Raw genomic sequence first — 18,487 nt, 5'->3', positions numbered from 1 at the left:
TAGGAAGAATTTTTTCAGTGAAGGTTTTCAAGCACTGGAATGGGCTGCCTGGGGAAAGGGTAGAGTCAGCAACCCTAGAGATATTTAAATAACTTGTAGACATGGCACTTCATGACATAGTTTAGTGTGAACTTAGCAGTGCTTGGTTAACCATTGGACTATATGAGCTGAAAGGTCTTTTCCAAACTAAATAATACTGTGATTTCTGAACTTATACTTTTATCTTTTTGTCATTGAATATAGTCAGTAGGTCAGCTTGAGGCTTTAAGGGTTTTTTTGTGATTTGAGTGTTTTCACATTGTTTGGTAACTGTTCTCCATGTGTGGGATGATTGATAGAATTTGAAATAACAATTCTTGTACACTAAGGAGCTGCAGGTTTTTAACCTAGTCTTCTGACTCTTTTGCATAATATTTTGCTTTTCTATCCATCACAATGTGCAAATCATGCAATATTACATGTCTACTTTGTGTTATGGCTACAGATTCTAAATAATTAGGAGTTCATCAACTTGATTTTGATGAATTTCAGTTTGTTAAAATAATTTCCCTGTCATCGTTGTATTGTCATCATCCTTTGTCTGGAATATAATTATTTCCTAAACAGATCTCAGCAGATCTGAGAAAAGAGTTACATTCTAAAATTACAATAAAATATGTGATTATGAGAAGATCATCTTAATACTTTTGCTGTTGGGGTATGAAGAAGGACCTTAATCAGATTTAAAATAAAAGTGTTTTCATAAGAGGCATATGCTGCTTTTTATTGGAATTCTGCTGCTTCAAGTATGTTCCAAACAAACAATTCTTTAAAAAAAAAGTCAGAAATTTGAGAGCTCAAGCTGTTTCTTTGTAACAGTTATTAATGACTTAAATACTGTTTCAAACTCAATATTCCTGTTGAATTCAATAGTACTGATCTGCATGTCTGTTAGCAGTCAAGGCAAGGATATTGAAGACTGAATCAATGAAGATTGAATTATCCTCCTCCTGTTAGAGGAAGCTTCTTCAGTGCAGGTTGTGATGCACTGGGATCGGGAAATTTCCTTTAACATTGCCTGTCCTGTTGGCAAGGGAAGAATTCAGTTAGCACTGGACTTGATATGGCATCCTGGGTTTTTAGTTTAGAATGTGACTGCCATAAAGAATTGTGGGAAGAAAAGTAAGTACATTAAAGTACTTCAGTTGCTATTGCATAAAATATCTATGAGTTTGCTAGGCATCCTGTAAAGCACTGAGAGCAAAATTGGCATCAATTAATGAAACTTCCCTTCATATTTCTTCTTTTTAAAACAAATTCAATGTCTGTCCAAATTCTAATAAAAACCAGAATTAAATGACAGTTTTAATTCATTGTCACTTCTTTCCTCCCTCCCCCTGTCCTCCTACCTCTACTGAAGACATTTTTATGGATTCTCTCACTACACCTGAATTTTGACCAAGGCATGCAGCCTTTCCAAGTTTCCTGAAGACCTATATCTTATTTTAATTTCTAGGTATTTTCTGCAAATGCCAATTTGGATCATAGGCTTTAAGTCCAAAAAATACCTTTAAGAGTTTGTTGAATAATAGCAAAGATATTTCATATGTCAATATAACTTATTTCTAAGGAATTTTTGTATATATTGTTAATCTGTTTGTCATGTCAGTGCATGTACTGTCTGAATCAAATTGGTAGAAAAGCCAAAAACTATTCTTAAAAAAACATATATAAATCTTGCTTGAAACTGTGGTGCTGTATGTTACTTCCTTAATGAATAAAACCTGTTGATTCAAATATTCTGTATATGTCCCTGTCATTTTGTCTTTTGATAGGTTGATGAAGTGGTGGATGAATACAGTGAAAGTAATTTCTATGAATCTGATGAAGAACAGAAAGAAAAGGATCAGAAATTGAAAGCCATCTATACTATGGACCCGGATCACAGGCTGCTGTTACGAAATACAAAGCCTCTGCTTCAAAGCCGAAATGCTGCTGTATGACAAATTCCTTTATGATTAAAATATTAAATCAAAAATAATCTAATTTTTAAAAACTTTAAAAGATTGAAGAGTAGAATCTGCACCTCTTTAAAACTGATGAAAATACACTTTAGGAGAAGTGTGATGGATCTATTTTGAATTTAACTTAGCTTGTAAGCAAAGCACCTAAACTGATTGTGGTATGTGTTTCAAATAATAAAGACAAAATACTAGAAAAAAGTATGAGAGCATTTGAATCCAACTTAGGTAAGCATGTGATGACTCTACTAGAGTAGCTCTTGATGCTACACTCTCAACAGTTTGGATGGCACAAACTGGTACAGTTTTATGGAACAGATCTACAAAGAAAATCATACTGTTATTGATTCATTGATTTGTTCTTTTTTTTGAGTCTCACATTTTAAAAGTAAACAATTATCCACCACATTTCTAGAGCAGTTGCCCTGGCAGGGTGCTAGGATAGACATGACATTATAAGTATGGTATGCTAGATTATTTCCATGAGATTTTAAAGTACAGGTAACTTTTTAGAATTAGAAAAAGCCATGCTCATGGTGAATCATTATGATGTTAATCAGATCACAGAATATTAACTTTCTAACCTGAGATTGTCATGTTAATCAGGACTAGATGTCTTTTGAGAGAAGTCTTCCAGTGATAATGAATACTTCTATAATTGCAAGAACAGTTAGTCCTCCATGATTAAGTTTCCTTGCCACCTATTCTTTATAAGCTAAATAGATCAGGTTATAGTTCTCCATTGAAACATACTTTGAGATTCTAACTCATGTCTGACTCTTCTCAAAATCATTTATGATCTGGCAGCCCAGCAGACTTAAACAAGTTGATTAAATTTGTACAACTTTTTGCTAAAAATCACTGTTCAGTGTCTATGTTGTTTCTTAATTTCATTTAAAGAACAAGTATGTTTGATATGTTTGCCGTCCCACTTCACTGAGAGGTTCAGCTAGTTATTGCCCTCATTCTATAAATAATTTTCTTTATTAAATATGGTATTTATTCTCACACTAACGATCTTTAACTTTCTGGCATAAAGTTAACTGAGATGTTAAAGTGCATTTTGGAAGGTGTTACTGAAATTATGTTACCTTGAATTACTATTACGAATGGGGTTATTCATACTGTTCACAGAATTTACCTACAATTAATTTAATTAGTGGCTTTCCATATGACCTTATGGCTTTTGTCAGCAGTAAAAGATACTTGTGGTATATTGCAAAAAATCTTAAAGTTATTTCCTAGCTTTAGATATTTTAAATTGCTTTGTATTGTTGAATAATAATTTTTCTTTCATTGGTACTAGGATTTAAGATACCAAGTGAAGTGTTACTATGAGGGCTTTACTTGGAGTCTCTATGATTTTTTTTTTGTTTGAAACAGAGAGTTGAACATGACTTGTAGGAAAGGTCCAATGGTTACATGACACTCACCAGCATAAAGATCATATTTTGTCTTTTATTTATGAGGAAATCTGAGAAGAAAAAAATGGGTTTTAAGTTGCTTATATCTCAGTCTTCTGAATTTTGTTAGCCTGGATATCAGTATACACCTCTGTAGCTTTTACTTTCTGTTGGATTTGATACTTTAAAATTTTCCAGTATAGACAGCTGTTGTTTTATAAATTGCATAATAGAATAATAGAATGAAAGGTTTTGAGTGGAAACTAGATAAAAGATACTGAACCTGTAGTAATAAAGGAAAAGCACATTAGAAAAACTTGTAAAGAATATTTCTTCATTACTTTGTACAGCTGATGTTAGCAATACTGATTTATCAGGATGTTTGTGATTTAAATTGCTTTATGTTTTTTCTCTGTCCCTATTTCTATGACCTTCCATTTATTATAGCATACTGTAAATACTGGGAGGAAGTAAAGCTACTTAATTAGTAAAAATATATTTATTCCAATGTTCTTCCTCTGTCTGATTTCATGATTTCAAAGACCACAGGTATGCACTTTGTTTTTGAAGAAGAGTGAGCTGGTAGTCCTGCAGGTCTGAAGCAAATGTGGTAGATATGAATGATGATTTGAAGCTAACATGCTGCTCTGAATGTTCTTCCTTTAGGTGGTAATGGCAGTTGCACAGCTTTACTGGCATTTGGCACCAAAATCTGAAGCTGGTATTGTTTCTAAGTCATTGGTGCGTTTACTCCGCAGTAACAGGTAGGTCAAGTCCAAACTTCACATCACTGTGTGTACTTTTTTGTGCATATTTGTTTAGCCATAGTTACAAGACTGTAACTATTACTATTACAAAATTAATTTAATTTTTGAAATTATCCTGTAATACTCACATTCACTCAACAAATGAGGATCACTAAAAGTTATTCCATCATTTTTGAGATCCTGTCCAGGGATCATTGGTTATTGTATTTCATTTGTATGATTTTTGTTCTAACAAAAACATGGCTGCCTAGTTAGTATTTAAATGGAATCAGTACTAACTGGTTTGTTTAAAATCTTGATGTTTTTTAAATTAGTGGAAATCTATGTTGATTTCGTTATGTTGTGGTTTGACACGGAAAAAGAATTTTTTTAAAAGAAGAGGTTAATTTGGATATTGATTAATTAAAGGTGGATACGCTTCTGAGAACACAGAGAAGTTAAAAATAAAATTTTTAGAAAAACTTGTTTTCTTTAGTTCTGGTTAGCATGTAGTGTAGTTTCTTTTTTGTCTGGCTTGTGGCTGGGTGGGGAGGGGAAGGCCCATAGCCTGACTGAGGTAGGCTGAAGGGTGGAAGGACTAGAACTGGGCTGGCTCTTCTGTAGATGGAAGGGTGGAGGAAATTTGGGATGTCTCTGTTTTCTTTTTAGAGTAGAGAGAGAGAGAGAGAAGTAATGATGGCTTGTTAGCAGTATACTGCGGGGGAGGAAAAGAGTGGGGGGGGCGCTGCAAGGTGCTCAGCTGCTTGTGGGACTTGGAGAATTTAGATATTGAGCTATTCTTGGGAGTCAGGACTTTTAACCTTTTTAAAGAAATAAAAGCTTTGTGAAATTTTTCTTTTTTTTTAATTTTAAAGAGAAGAAGAGAGACAGCTTAGACTCTGAGATGTTAGAAGGAGAAATTTTAAATAGGAGGAAATGACGTTAGACTTTTTCTTTGGTAGTCACAGATGGAGTTGATCTTTTCTATTAAGAGAGACTATTTTAGGAGGATGTTAGTGAGCAAAGAGATTTGCTTTAACTGGAAAAAGAGAGAAGTGAAGTGAATAGAGAAAAGTTAGGGGGTTTGTGGTAGTGCTTCTTGTCTTTAAAGAAAGAGAAGAGAAGAGAAGAGAAGAGAAGAGAAGAGAAGAGAAGAGAAGAGAAGAGAAGAGAAGAGAAGAGAAGAGAAGAGAAGAGAAGAGAAGAGAAGAGAAGAGAAGAGAAGAGAAGAGAAGAGAAGAGAAGAAGATTTTTGTTATTAGATTTTTAAACTCGGGAAAATGGAGGGGGACTGTGGTCTTAAAAAATGAAAAACTGAACTATTTGGGTTTTTTTTTCCCCTCTTGGCAGGGAATTTTTGAAAGGAAAAATCTTAAAAGCAGTCTGTCTATCTATACATTAGTAGTGAGAGCACTGTGCATGGAAAGGAGAAGAGTTACTATGGCAAACTTTTTCTCCGGGCGGTGCCATGTGTGACATGGAAACACAGGATGTGGAGCTGTGTTTCTTGGGGGGTCTGTGGCACAGGAGAGACTTTTGTCTCCCTCGATGGACTGCGTATCGATTGGAGAGTAGAAACCTGATTGGGGTCCAGATTGTGTCTCACTATAGTTTGTTAAAGTTAGGTAGTAGGAGGAAGAATGCTTTGCAAAGTTTTCATTTTAATCTTTGCATAATTTTTTTTTTGCTTTTCTTTTTTCTTTTATAGTGGTAGCTTAATAAAGTTTTTTTATGTTATTAAGCTTAGGCCTGCTTTGCTCTGTTCTCAATTGCATTTCACAGCATTCAATTGAGAAATTGCATTTTCATGAGGGCACTGGCATTGTGCCAGTGTCAAACCATGACACGTTACTGTCCTGTTAAGCACTAAATAAATCTTCTGATGTATATTTTATTTTCCTGCACTGTAACACAAATCTCAAAATGGGTGAGTTTAGAAGGGAGCACTGGATATTGTCTAGTCCAACTTTCCTATTCATGGAGGGTCTCCCAAAGCACTGTACTCAAGACTGTGTCCAGTCAGTTTTTGGGAATCTCAGGGGAAGGAGACAACATATGTATTAAAATTGATATTGCCACTTGATCCTGCTGTATCTTCTGTGTTTCCTTAATCCTTGGATGGCTTTTAAAGAACAAGTTTATATTTAATTCAGAACGTTCTGATTTGACTTCATTATTTTCAGTAGTATTTTGTCTGTTTTTCTATGAAAGGTCTTGTCAGCTAGATTTCATAAGAATGTTTCTGCTATTTTTTCATTTGTATATCATAGTTCTTTGTGTAGTGTGCCAATATTTGCTGCACAGAAGTGTTTTTCTTCCCTATTCAGTTTTTAGATTTTGAACTTCCATGTATTTGTATGAAAAGCCTTGAAGGGTTTACATGAGACAATATTAATTGTTTTTAAAATAACTTTTTAACTAAAAATGATATCTTTGGCTGGAACTTCATTGTGAGAATAATTTACTTTTTTAATCAGTTTTGTCAAACAGACACAAAGGCTTTTTAAAAAAATCATTTTTGTGTGTCTGGCAAGATTACTCATCCTAGATATACCTTAACTTTTGTAAGCCCTGCCATCAAAGAGTTGTTTCTCTAAAAGTTCTGCAGCTCAATATTGTTTAAAAGTTGGTAAAGAATTAAAATGAGACTTGGTAGTATATTCATTCTTTTATTTCAGATAAGAATGAATCACTATTGGTTTTGTGTTTGGCTTCATAGTACAGTATGCTTCCTATTCTTTTTATGCAAAGATGAGTAAAGTACCTAAAGCACTTGGCAGATAATATATAAACTCATCATCACAGGTTGAAAGGATCATTTGTATGTGGTTTATTGCGTGTTTATACACAGTTTTCATTAAAGTCACTTCTTTCCTGTATCTCAACTAGTACCTTAAATGACACTAGTCTCCTGATTTTTCTGTCTTTTCTGTTTTCTGTTACCATTCTGGGTGAAACACTTCTGCTTTTAGAACCACTTCAAAATAAGCTGTTGCTGTTTGCCCTTGAAGTTATTTGCCTGTGGCCTTCAAATTAATGTCAACTAAGCTATAATCTAGTTAGGGTGAGAGTGCCCAGAAGGGCATCTCATAGCAATTTCCAGTCTTGTTTCATCATGTGTAGCTGACTCTTGCCATGCACGTATGTAAGAATTGCATAAAATTGGTTTAAAAGATCTTAAGTACTTCTCTATTATCACTTTTCTTTGTAAGCAACAGCTGCAATTACCTTAGGGCTATTAGACAGTTTTGAGTAAGAGGAGATAATGGGTATGATGATTTCTCTGTCAGGGTGAGATTTGTAGCATGCAAGGATTTGAGCACTCATGGTTCAGAAAAATTGTGTGTAAGTTATTACTTAGTTTTTAAGCAATTGGTGACACAAAGTCTGTACTTTAAAAGCTTCAGACTAGTATCCAGATTTCTTTTTGATCACTTATGTTGAGGTTTTTAAACTCATATATTAATGATGAGAATGCCTTCTCCAAACATGTGTAATGTTTTTGTATTATATTATTGTCTATCTCTTGCAAAGTCTATTATGTAAAAGTATTTATTAGTTTTTTTATAGATGTATATGTCTGCCAGTGAATACACTTGAGTCACGGGAGATCTTGGATTTTTAGAAAAATTCTTAAGAGAAATGTCATAGCATTTCTTGCTAATTGTGCAAGGATTAACTGTTCTTCTAATTAATGCAGTTATTTCAAGTCTGCAGATAAAGCTTGTGTATTTTTATTCTCAGCTATGTCATTCTGAAATACTTATTTCAAGAAGGTGTATGAAATGTAAGGCTTTTGCTAGCTATTTCCATTATATTAAAATGGTAAATGTAATTCTGGTTTCAACAAATACCCACGACCTACAAAAGGCACCATTGCACTTGTTTCAAGTAAGTATTTTTGTGTATTGGTGTTTTAAAAAATGAGAGCCTGGTTTCATCATGCATCTCTCTTCCTGTGAATCAAATGATGAAGCTGGCAGTTGGCAACAAGCTTTGCCTTCTATGTTTATGCCAAAACAAATGGGTAAGTAACTTGATGTTCAAATAGAATTTAACTTTTTTTGCTGTGTTGAATTATTCTGTGTATCAATAATTTTTTTGAATGACTCTTATTTTTCTTTTCACATTCTAGAGAGGTGCAGTATATTGTCCTGCAAAATATTGCCACTATGTCAATACAAAGAAAGGTATATCCTATTTAGAATTTTTTAAATCACACTGTATACAAAACACTGGAGAGTTACTTAAATATATTCTGATTTTCAGGGTATGTTTGAACCTTATTTGAAGAGTTTCTATGTTAGATCAACTGATCCAACTATGATCAAAACACTCAAGGTGAGTTTATTAAAGGCAAATTTTTCCATATACTGGTGGACGAAAGCAGTTTGCAACAGAAAGGTAAAATGTTTTTCACTGATACAACACAGGTCACTCTATACAGTTTCTTTATCTCACTAAGAAGTATGGAGGCATTTAGTTAAGTCCACAAGGAGCCTTCAGGCTTGTCAAGCTTTGTGAAAGATTCTGTTATTATGTTGCAGGTGTAAGAATGGCTGTATTATCCACCAGAGCTTTTAGGACATTTCAGTGATAGAAAGCATTATAATTTTTTTTCTACCAGGTATTCTACTGTTGAGAGTTTGACTATTTCATGGGAAGAAAAGAGTCTTTAATACTGCTAACTTAAAAAGAGTTTAAATCTGTTCCTCTGTACAAAATGGGGCAATGTTTGAGTCCCAAATTTTCGTTGAAGTCAGCATTTGACAGAAGTACTTTAGGCTTTCCTCAAGGCCACATCTCAATGCATGTTTCCAGCTGTTGTCATGTTGCTTCCTCTGTAGTAATTCTTCAACAAATGTGAAATCCTTGACAAAACAATGGCAAAAAACGTGTCTACTATTATGTGCCTTTTCTCTTGTTTAGATTTAGATTGTCATAGGCACTTATGTTTAGGCGTAGAAGGTAGTTTTCTGAAAGAAACAATATTTTTTCCTTATCTTTGTTTTACATGCATATTGCACTTAGATTATATGTGCAAGAGTGGTGTAGTACAAGATGACTATATCAAAACTGTCATGTTTACATACAAAATAAATACATATTTGTATTATATACCAGCAATAAGACTTAAATATATATGAGGCAGTTGGAAGCAAAAAGATATTCTCTATGTTTTAAGGAATATTGTGACTGCCTTACTGTTATCCAAAAATAGTCAGTCGAAAAAAATAATAGAAAGTTGATGTATTTAAATTCCCATATCAATTGATAATATATTGGAGAAGAGTTGGAAAAATAGAAATTGTGGTGTTTTTCTTTCATTGTTTCATTTGTTTCATGATGGCTGAAAAATTTAGAAGACCCTAAACTTCTGTATAGGTAAAAAAACCTTGTGGTTTTCTCCCTCTTCTACTTCTGTAGTTCAAGCCTACCTATTTCAAAACAGAATGGTGAGATGCATGGATGTAATTAATATGTAGGAGCACCCTTGATTTTGTCTCCTGTGCTTATGGATTTCTGGTTTTTGTTTTTTTTTTTTAATTTTCAACCATCAAGTTTGCTTTTTTGATCACTGGTTAGCATTGAGCTTTTATTTTCACAGTAACCTATTTTAGTCACAAATTCTCAGTTATAATTAGTTGTCATCATCTCAGAGTCTATAGTTTTCCGAACAGATAAGGTTTTTTCCCTATTACGAGCATTACTTTGCAAATGTGTTGATTTTTTTTTCCTGTTTTATTAATTACTCTTCTACTATTTGGAACTCTTACACAGCTTTTCTTAGTCAACCTTTGTCTTCATATCCATGAAAACTGTAGCATCAGTTGAAAACTTTGTCACCTGTCTTCTCCTTACTTTCCCAGTTCATATGTGAAAATGGCCAGTGAAGATATTTGTGATGTTTCATTGATAGCCACCCTATACTGTAAAATAATCTCCTTTTCTCATGCACATTTCTCTTTTTCATTTATCCTCTTGCTTTCTATGCAGTTTTAGATACATATCTTTAAGAGCCTTTTGTAATATGTCTTAAGAAATTGTTTTGAAGTACAGGTGGACTGTATCATTTGAGTATCCTTTTCTGGATGTCTCAAAGTCAAAAAATACCAACATATTTCCAAGGCGTCTTGACTTCCCTTTTGGGGTTGTGTTTTCAGTTTACTTCAAAGTTGAAACAGCTTGGAAGCATGGCATCCTAACAATACATGCCAAGTATTGCATATCATCCTTTTGTTCACCAGGAGCAAAGATGAGGGCTTCCAGGGTCTGATGTTTTTGTTGTTGAATGAGATCTGAGGAATCTCAAAGATACAGATATTTCATTCCTGAGTTTAAAGGTCTTTTATTACAGTTCATCTGAATATAATGGGCAATTTATTTCTCCCATGATGCAGTTGTGACTTCCGTTATTTCTTCTTACATTGTTGTGTGGTTCTTATATGCTCAGGCCTGTTGTATAACATTGGAAAACTGACAGAAGTATTTCAAGCCCATTTGATATGCAATGAAACACTAAATCTTGGACTCATAAAAAAATACATCACTGAACCCCAGGGTCCTGCTTTGTAAACTTTGCTAGTATTTGCAAGAAAAATATGCCTTCTGAGCACATTCTGAGTGGTGCCAGTTTGTGTTGATATCTGGTATACTCTGTTGAATTCTGAGTGGTATTTTTAATATATACTTTATATACAATAAAAGTATAGTGTACAAGTGCTACTGTTTGTAATATTTTAACTTTTGACAATATACTGGGTTTTTTTCTTGTAGCTTGAAATCATGACAAATTTAGCAAATGAAGCCAACATATCAACTCTGCTTCGAGAATTTCAGGTTTGTGCAAAAGAGTGTTCTTTTTGTACTCATGGTCTCTTTTTCTGTTGTCGGATGTTTCTCCAAGGCTTAAATTTTTCAAGTTTAAGTATTTGCAAGGATGAAATGTTCCAAATATGGAAATTAAAGCATCTCATACTGTAACGGATAAAGGAGCTATTTATATACAGAAAGGAATCCAAGTATTTTGTTTCTCACTCTCCTCCAGCTACCAAAAAAAAAAAAAGAAAAAAGAAAAAAAGTGATGAGAAAAACTCAATCATCCCGTATTCTTAAACACAAATTCCAGCAAGTTGACTGACACTATAAGTCACTATGTGACAGAGTCTTAATTTTAGCAGTATGTGGCCATTAGCATTTTTTGACAAACCTCATTTCCATAAGTCATTTGATTAAGTTGTGTTTATTTTCTCCAATATCTTTATGTATCAGCAAGATCTTCTGCCTATATTGTGAAACAGTGTCTGTCCTTTCTTTCCTCTTTGCTTGTGACATCTATTTGCATTGCTTCAGTTCTCTGGCTGGATTTCTGTGAAAGGTACTGGTTCTCAGGCAGGTAGGTTATTCATAGTTTCACAGATGCTCCTAGATAAATGAACTGAAACCTCTCTGAAGAGAGAGCTCATCAACTCCTCCAGCCTTGCACACAAACTAATGGCTGTTTTTGGGTAACTGCCTCCTGCCCCAGGCTTTCTTGAAATCAGAGGTTTGCATGGCCATGGGTGACCAAAGCTTGCAAGAAAATGTCTTCTGTAAGTGACAATGAGGTGAAAAATTATAGCTTCTAATGTGTATTGTAGCTAAGCTTAATTTATTATACAGTATGTTTGCCTCATGAGAATAATATGATAAGTCTTTGTCTAACAAGAGTTATATATTGACTAACAAAAGTCCTGTTTCTTTAGACTTACGTGAAAAGCCAAGACAAGCACTTTGCTGCAGCTACGATTCAAGCTATAGGCAGATGCGCAACTAACATCACCGAAGTGACTGACACGTGCCTTAATGGCCTTGTCTGTTTGCTGTCCAACAGGGATGGTAAGCTAAAGTTCTCTTTGTTTTCTGGATAGCTGATAGCATGAAACATTTTCTTAGAGAAAACCACACAGAGCTTCAGGTCACGTCAAGAAGTGAGTTGACTTCTTAAGAATTTGGCTGACAGCTGGATAAAAATCCTGCGCTTCCAAAGGTTCTGATATTCACTGAATAGTTATTTTCTCTTCTGACATAAAAATTAATTTGTCGTGTTCCTCAATTACATGTTTACCTACTTTTTCTTATAATGCTGTGATTATTAAAATATACTGTTTTGATTATCTTAGGTAGCAGTATTTACAAGTCAAAGTGCATCAAAGCAGTTAGCCTGTAGAGGGTGCTGAAAGCTTGGAATTTTTTTTTTGTAGTACATCAATGCATAAATGAAAACACGTATTAAATACTTTTAGGACAAATGGCCGCAAATTTGGTTTTGTACTCTAACCTTCTGTTATTTTTGGGTAGCGAAACAAAGTTTCAAATCATTAGGGAACACAACAAGGAGCAGATAAAATTAAAGAGGGTAGAGCAGCACAGTATGTCAATACTTAATAATATTGTATTTTCTTACTAGTTACCAATGAATATGGCAGAGTCTTATTTCATAAGAAGTCAGTAATATATGTTAATAAATAATGTCAGGAAGGAGCAAAAGCATAATTGTGGAGTGTCCTGGAGTAGTTCAAATAGTTCAAAGAACTAGTGATGTGCTAGTGCTCTTGGCTTTGAAAAGCAGCATTAATGCGTCTGTATATCTCCTGGACATATTTTTTGTGGTAATCCTGAGAAGGCCTTTATTAGGGACATCATTTTGGCAACACATACTTGGCCAGTGAGCCACTACTGCACACAGAGCTTGCTCTTACTTGTTTTATGAACTGAGATGTCATTCTCAACAACCTCATCTTGTATCAGAAATTCTTGAGTGGCCTCAGTGTATGTCTTTGTATTTTTAATATATGTGACTTTCATTTCTTAGTGCTGTAGATCTTATTTCTGTTTAAGCCTTTCAGATTATCAGCTGCATTTAAAAGATATTCCCATTTCGTGTTATAAAGCCATATCTGCACAGTGCACCTTCTTGTATTATTTTCAACAACAACCATAGTAAAAATGCAAGCTTCAAAGGTTGTTCTTGATTTTGCCTGATTCTTCTAGCAACCTTCCTCTGAGTAGGCTTCCTTCAGCATGTACAAATCTCTATATTTCTTCTGTTTTAAATGAAATAATAAAACTGTCACTTCAGAATACAGATTTTGTTACTTAACAGTCTGTTTTCTTGCTTTATTGTTGTTTTGCTAAAAAGGAATCAAGATAAGAGGAAAAAGGTTTTTTCCTTTTATCACAGATTGTCAGTTTAATATTTTCTTTAGAGTCATTCAATAGATAGATGTATATATTTATATACACACATATATGCATGTGCATGTATACAAAGGTGTGTCTCAACAAGATCAGTTTCATGTCTGTTTCTAAGTAGTTGTCTAATAAATAAAATTATCTTCTTGTGCTTACTGTTCTAAAAGACTGCAAAGGATATATTGAGGATCTTCTAAACCTGGCAGCTGGCAAATTGCTTTACCATAGCTGCAGTGTCTTCATTCCTTCTTTAAAGGAATGAATAGAATGGCATAATTTACATGGTACCTTTCCCCATGTGGCTGGAAATTACTGATAGTCACAGCTTACTGAACGTAAGAGTTTTGGCATGGTAAGGTAATAAAAAAGAGATTTAGCATAGTGAATGAGAATAGCTTTAAGAGTCTTGGTTAACTTGCTTTCCCCCATCCTTAACTGTTAAAGTATGCAAGCAATCTGTTTGCTCTGCTGCTTCTTTCGTGGTCATTTGAAGCCTGGAAGTAGTCCTGCTGCTTTGTGTAGCATGAAGCACAAGCTGGTAGGTCCAGGAGGTTCTGAGGTCTGTGACAGCAGAGTCAGCTGTGCTTTCTCAGTACTATTTTCTTATTATGAAGAATTCACTTGAGTGCAGAAGAGAGATGCTCATACTAATTTTACCAAACCACAACAGTATCCTGAAGTACAAGCTTTGTGGGGAAAGTGCCTTCTGATTCTATGTGCTTATAATTGTAGATACAGCCCAACACTCAGGATATCTTGGGTATATCTGGCACAAGAGCTTTACAGCTAATTATTCTGCAACTTGGGTGATAAGAGGCAGAACTTGTTTCAGAAACAAGGATATCAATAACTGCTCTTGAAATTTTCTTTGCATGCTTAGAAGTGACTTAAAGTCAGATTTGTCTTGCTCAGGAAAACTGAGGTACGTGGGGAAAAAACTGGATAACATTTGAACTACAGAAGTGCAACAGATTCTAGAAATTTCAGTGGTGAGACACCTTAATGAATGATTATCACAAGCTAAACTTGACGGACTCCTAAGAGACTGTTTTTGTAAAGCCATATTGAGGGCTGAGAATTATTTTCCTTCCTCATCTGCTGAAGGAAGGACAGAAATAAAAGTTGTTTTCTTTCTCTGCTGTGACATTTGGCATTTGACTGATGCATTTCCTTTAAGCAGTTGTATTGATAGTTTAAACTGACTGTCCCACTGTGACATAAAAGTAATTCTAGATGTTAGAGACACATTATAGGAATTACATAGGGATTATAGGAAGTCTCTTGTCTGACTGTACTGCATATACTAGAAATCCTGCAGGTTTTTATTAGATGGGTGACTTCCATTTTCTGTTGGAAGTTGCAGGTTGAATGTTAGCATGGTTGTAGAATGTATAGCTAAAACATTTTTTGCCCTGCAAATCTATATGAAATTGCAAGTAATAAAATTACTGGAACTGTTAATACATCTGGTAACTAGTACATTTCTCTTCTAATTACTGTTAGAATGGGATAAAGAAAAGCAACTTGTAACATCCAGTTTATATGTATTAATAGGGTTTCTGAGATTTGTTTTTGATGTTATAAGGATGGAAAAGTCAACAGGGTAAAAGCTTAAACTTTGGCTAGTTCTGAGAAGCAGAAAATTAGGTCCGTCTGGATAATTAGCTGTAGTGATTAGTTTGTTTTTAACCCTAACAGAATGGTTTGGGTTAGAAGAGACCTTTAAATTTCATGTAGTCCAACCTCCCTGCCGTGGGCAGGGACACATTGCATAGACCAAGTGGCTCAGGATTCCATGTAACCTGAGCTTGAATAGTTTTGGGGAAGGAGCACCCACCAAAATGGCATCCTGTCCAAAACCAGCTGATCCAGTTTTACTGCTTTTAGAAAAAGTGGTCATACAAACTATAGACTGTGGATAAATTAGTCTTCATTTGAGTGTTTTAGTTGCTGCAACAGTGGGTTAATGTATGTGAAAGAAACTTTGATGCAACATTGATGGTTTCAAATGTTGTATTTCAGAATTCACTTTTTGAATGTTCTCTGGTAATATACTCCATGCTGAGATGATTTTTTGAGGTTCTGTTATAATGCAGCCAAATTCTCAATTATGGAAGAATCTTTAAGTTCTACAGCTTACTGTCTGCTGTGTTGTTAATTTTTTTGCATGCATCATTATTTGACAAACTGGAATAATGTATGACTGAGTATATTTTAAGTTTTTGAAAAGTTGTCAGGCTTAAGGGTCTTCAGATATTGTCCTACTTAGTAAATTCCACATTGCTTCAAAATTTTTAGAAGAAACTAAAATAACTGAAACTGCTGGTACCCCGTGTAGTCTTCTTTATTGATAAATGCATTCCTGATCAGATCTTATGGGTTTTCAGTCTTTATTTTAAGAACTTAATTTATAAACCTTTAGATATTATTTAGACTGTTTCAAAATTCTTGTGTTCATTTATCATTGCCTTGTATGGACTTCCTCTTTGATAATTCTAGTAGGAGTTACATTTTAAAATTTTCTTACTGCACATTCAGAATGCTTGTTTTGCCTTCTCATCTAATATTTAGCTGGAGTTTGTTATGGTTTTGAACAGAAATGTTTCTCTTTTTTTCCTGTTCAGTTTTGATATCCTTTGTGTGCACAAAGCCTCAAAGAGTATGACTATGCCAGTCCTCATTCTGATACAAATGCATTTTGGTTTTGTTTGTATTTTTTTTCCAGTAGTTAGACTTTTGTAAAATAACCATACTAGTCTACAATTGTTTAGAATTGTAATTAACAAATTGTTTACAATCTTGTTTATTTTCTTTAAATTTGCTCCCATAGATAGCATGAAAGTAGTTCCTATGGTGACATCTCATCTGCTGCAGTTGATATTACCATAGTCAGTTTTACATTGTCAGGAAGTGGTTTTAATAATGACTTCATGTGCACTCATTTTTTTGGGTTCAGTTTTATTTTTCTTAACTGTTCAGTGTATCATAAAATACTGAATGATGAAAGTTGCCATTCCAATGTTCCCCACTATAAATATTCCAGTTTGTAATTTTCAAGTTTCAAGAATTGGCTTCCTATTTTAATATCTGGCAAAATACAGTGTAAATTAAATTGATCTGTAGGATTGTGCAGGACCTTGAGATGTTAACCTTGTTTCAAGAAGTTAGTCTAGAAAAATGACAGATGTCATATCAAATAAAAGATGACACAAAAAGCTACAAGCAAAAATCTGAGCATTTCAGAGGCATATGATATAATGATATGCTCAGAGCTCTTCAAATGCCTTTGTCCATAAAGACGTTTGCTTTCTCAAAAAATCCAAAACAGCAAGGAAACCCACAACTTCCCAAAATTTAGACATGTATGCCCCATATTGTTCTACTGAACCTTGAGCATGCTTGATTGCTGAATGAAGGATGCATGTGTCAGATTAACTCGGACAGAAATGCATTGATAACTGTTTAACAAATGGTAGTTAGGCTTCTTCATCTTTCCATACATGAGTTTACTCTTGCATGGAAGCTTATCTCTGCTCATGTGGTCTTCTCAGCTTCAAAAATTGTACATTTCATACAAGTTGATCAGTCTGTGAATGTTACTTGTTGCAGTAGTTAAGCACTCCAGTGCATGACTTTGGCATGAATCTTTAAACAGCTTGCTATTTAGATGCTTCATTTGAATGTACTAGAGATTAGGTTACAGACCTGAGAGAAACTGTTTAGATGCAGAAACATTCTTTGCATTTAGAAAAAATGCAAAGGAGATGTTTAGATATTTCTCTAGTGTATGAATGAGGTGTTACTTTTAATTCAAGCATTTTTATTCTCATTGCAGACTGCAAATTACTTTTGAATATGCATAATTTTAATGAAAATCACATATTTTTTTACACTGTTCCTCAATTTTATAGGAAAAATCTGAATTGCTGCTTCACTAAAACGCAGTTTCAAACAATATATACTAGGTTGGTATTTTTACATTTAGAATGTTTGTGTCCTCTTTTTGCGAGTTGTAACATCATTCAGAAAGCTGAACTTAATATTACTTAGTAGGACGGTTTACCTATTTCTTACCAAATTAATATAATTAGTTCTGCTAAGTGTATTTGGAAGGCTTTTACATCTTTTACGATCAATTATTTATGGCTTTTTCTTTTGCATAAATGCTTTTAAAATTAATAATTTGTTTTGTCTAAAACAGAAATCGTAGTTGCTGAAAGTGTTGTTGTCATTAAGAAACTACTGCAAACCCAGCCAGCACACCATGGTGAAATTATTAAGCATATGGCCAAGCTCTTGGATAACATTACGGTGAGTATTTGTTCACACACTCTTATTTGTCTTATCAACTAATAGTGAGATTTTTATCTCCTTGTAATTTGTGCTGTAAATGGAAGTAGGTATATTAGAGAAATGCAAAATATTTTTTTTCTTTTTGACATAAAATATATTTTTCATTATCTTAATGGAAAGGAAGTAGAAGCTATCAGATGGCTCCAATTTGTGCCTTAATTCTGGGAAGCCATTTTTAAAGAGATCCCTGAAAATGCTGGGTATTGCTAGTACTGTTACTCCCAGATGAATAACAGGTTTAGAGTGTGGAGTGGGTATATTGAAATGAAAATAATCAGTTAACTTAAGGATTATTAGCCAGTTGTGTTTGTGCTCTGGAGTTTGAAAGTTTTATTTTAAACCATTTTCCCCAAATTATATGACCTCCTCATGGTATCAGACATGCTGCTGTGAGTGTGTTGCAGTGCCTTGAAGTTGCATTTTTATCTTCTGGGTATTTGAGATTCTGTGGTATTTAACATTAAAATTTGAATTATTCCCTATTATCTGTCTTTAGACTTAATTGACCTTTAGATATGCAAATACTTAGTTCCCAAATTCTCCTCACAGGCACAGTAATTGATAAAACGTTTAGTGATCTGTCCTAAATTAGAGTATAGGTATGACATCCAGTAGCTATCTATTATATCCTAAATCAAAGATGTCAGATTTTGATCTGTCAACAATTATTTTTTTCTGTTGAGAACTGTTTAATTTCATAAAATTACATATTCTTTGATAATGGAGCAATTTCTAAATTAGTGAACATTCA

General features: G+C 34.0%; 1 protein-coding gene across 6 annotated transcripts in view; it reads left to right on the top strand.

The window, feature by feature from the left end:
• Positions 1 to 18,487, top strand: part of AP3B1 (adaptor related protein complex 3 subunit beta 1) — a 152,912-nt gene that overhangs the window by 53,539 nt on the left and 80,886 nt on the right. For all 6 annotated transcript variants that reach the window (XR_014951448.1, XR_014951449.1, XM_021531843.4 and 3 more), the window contains exons 8-14: positions 1,815 to 1,976; positions 4,070 to 4,167; positions 8,285 to 8,339; positions 8,419 to 8,490; positions 10,927 to 10,989; positions 11,895 to 12,027; positions 17,585 to 17,694. Coding sequence is in view for 4 of the 6 variants with exons in the window: in XM_021531843.4 (XP_021387518.3) it covers positions 1,815 to 1,976; positions 4,070 to 4,167; positions 8,285 to 8,339; positions 8,419 to 8,490; positions 10,927 to 10,989; positions 11,895 to 12,027; positions 17,585 to 17,694 (693 nt within the window). In the remaining 2 variants the exon portion in view is untranslated. The remainder of the gene's footprint in view (positions 1 to 1,814; positions 1,977 to 4,069; positions 4,168 to 8,284; positions 8,340 to 8,418; positions 8,491 to 10,926; positions 10,990 to 11,894; positions 12,028 to 17,584; positions 17,695 to 18,487) is intronic.

Source organism: Lonchura striata, chromosome Z (assembly GCF_050655825.1).
Source record: "Lonchura striata isolate lonStrDom1 chromosome Z, ASM5065582v1, whole genome shotgun sequence".
Classification (NCBI taxonomy): domain Eukaryota; kingdom Metazoa; phylum Chordata; class Aves; order Passeriformes; family Estrildidae; genus Lonchura; species Lonchura striata.
Note: the sequence above shows the minus strand (reverse complement) of the source record. Positions and strands in the feature narration are given on the sequence as shown.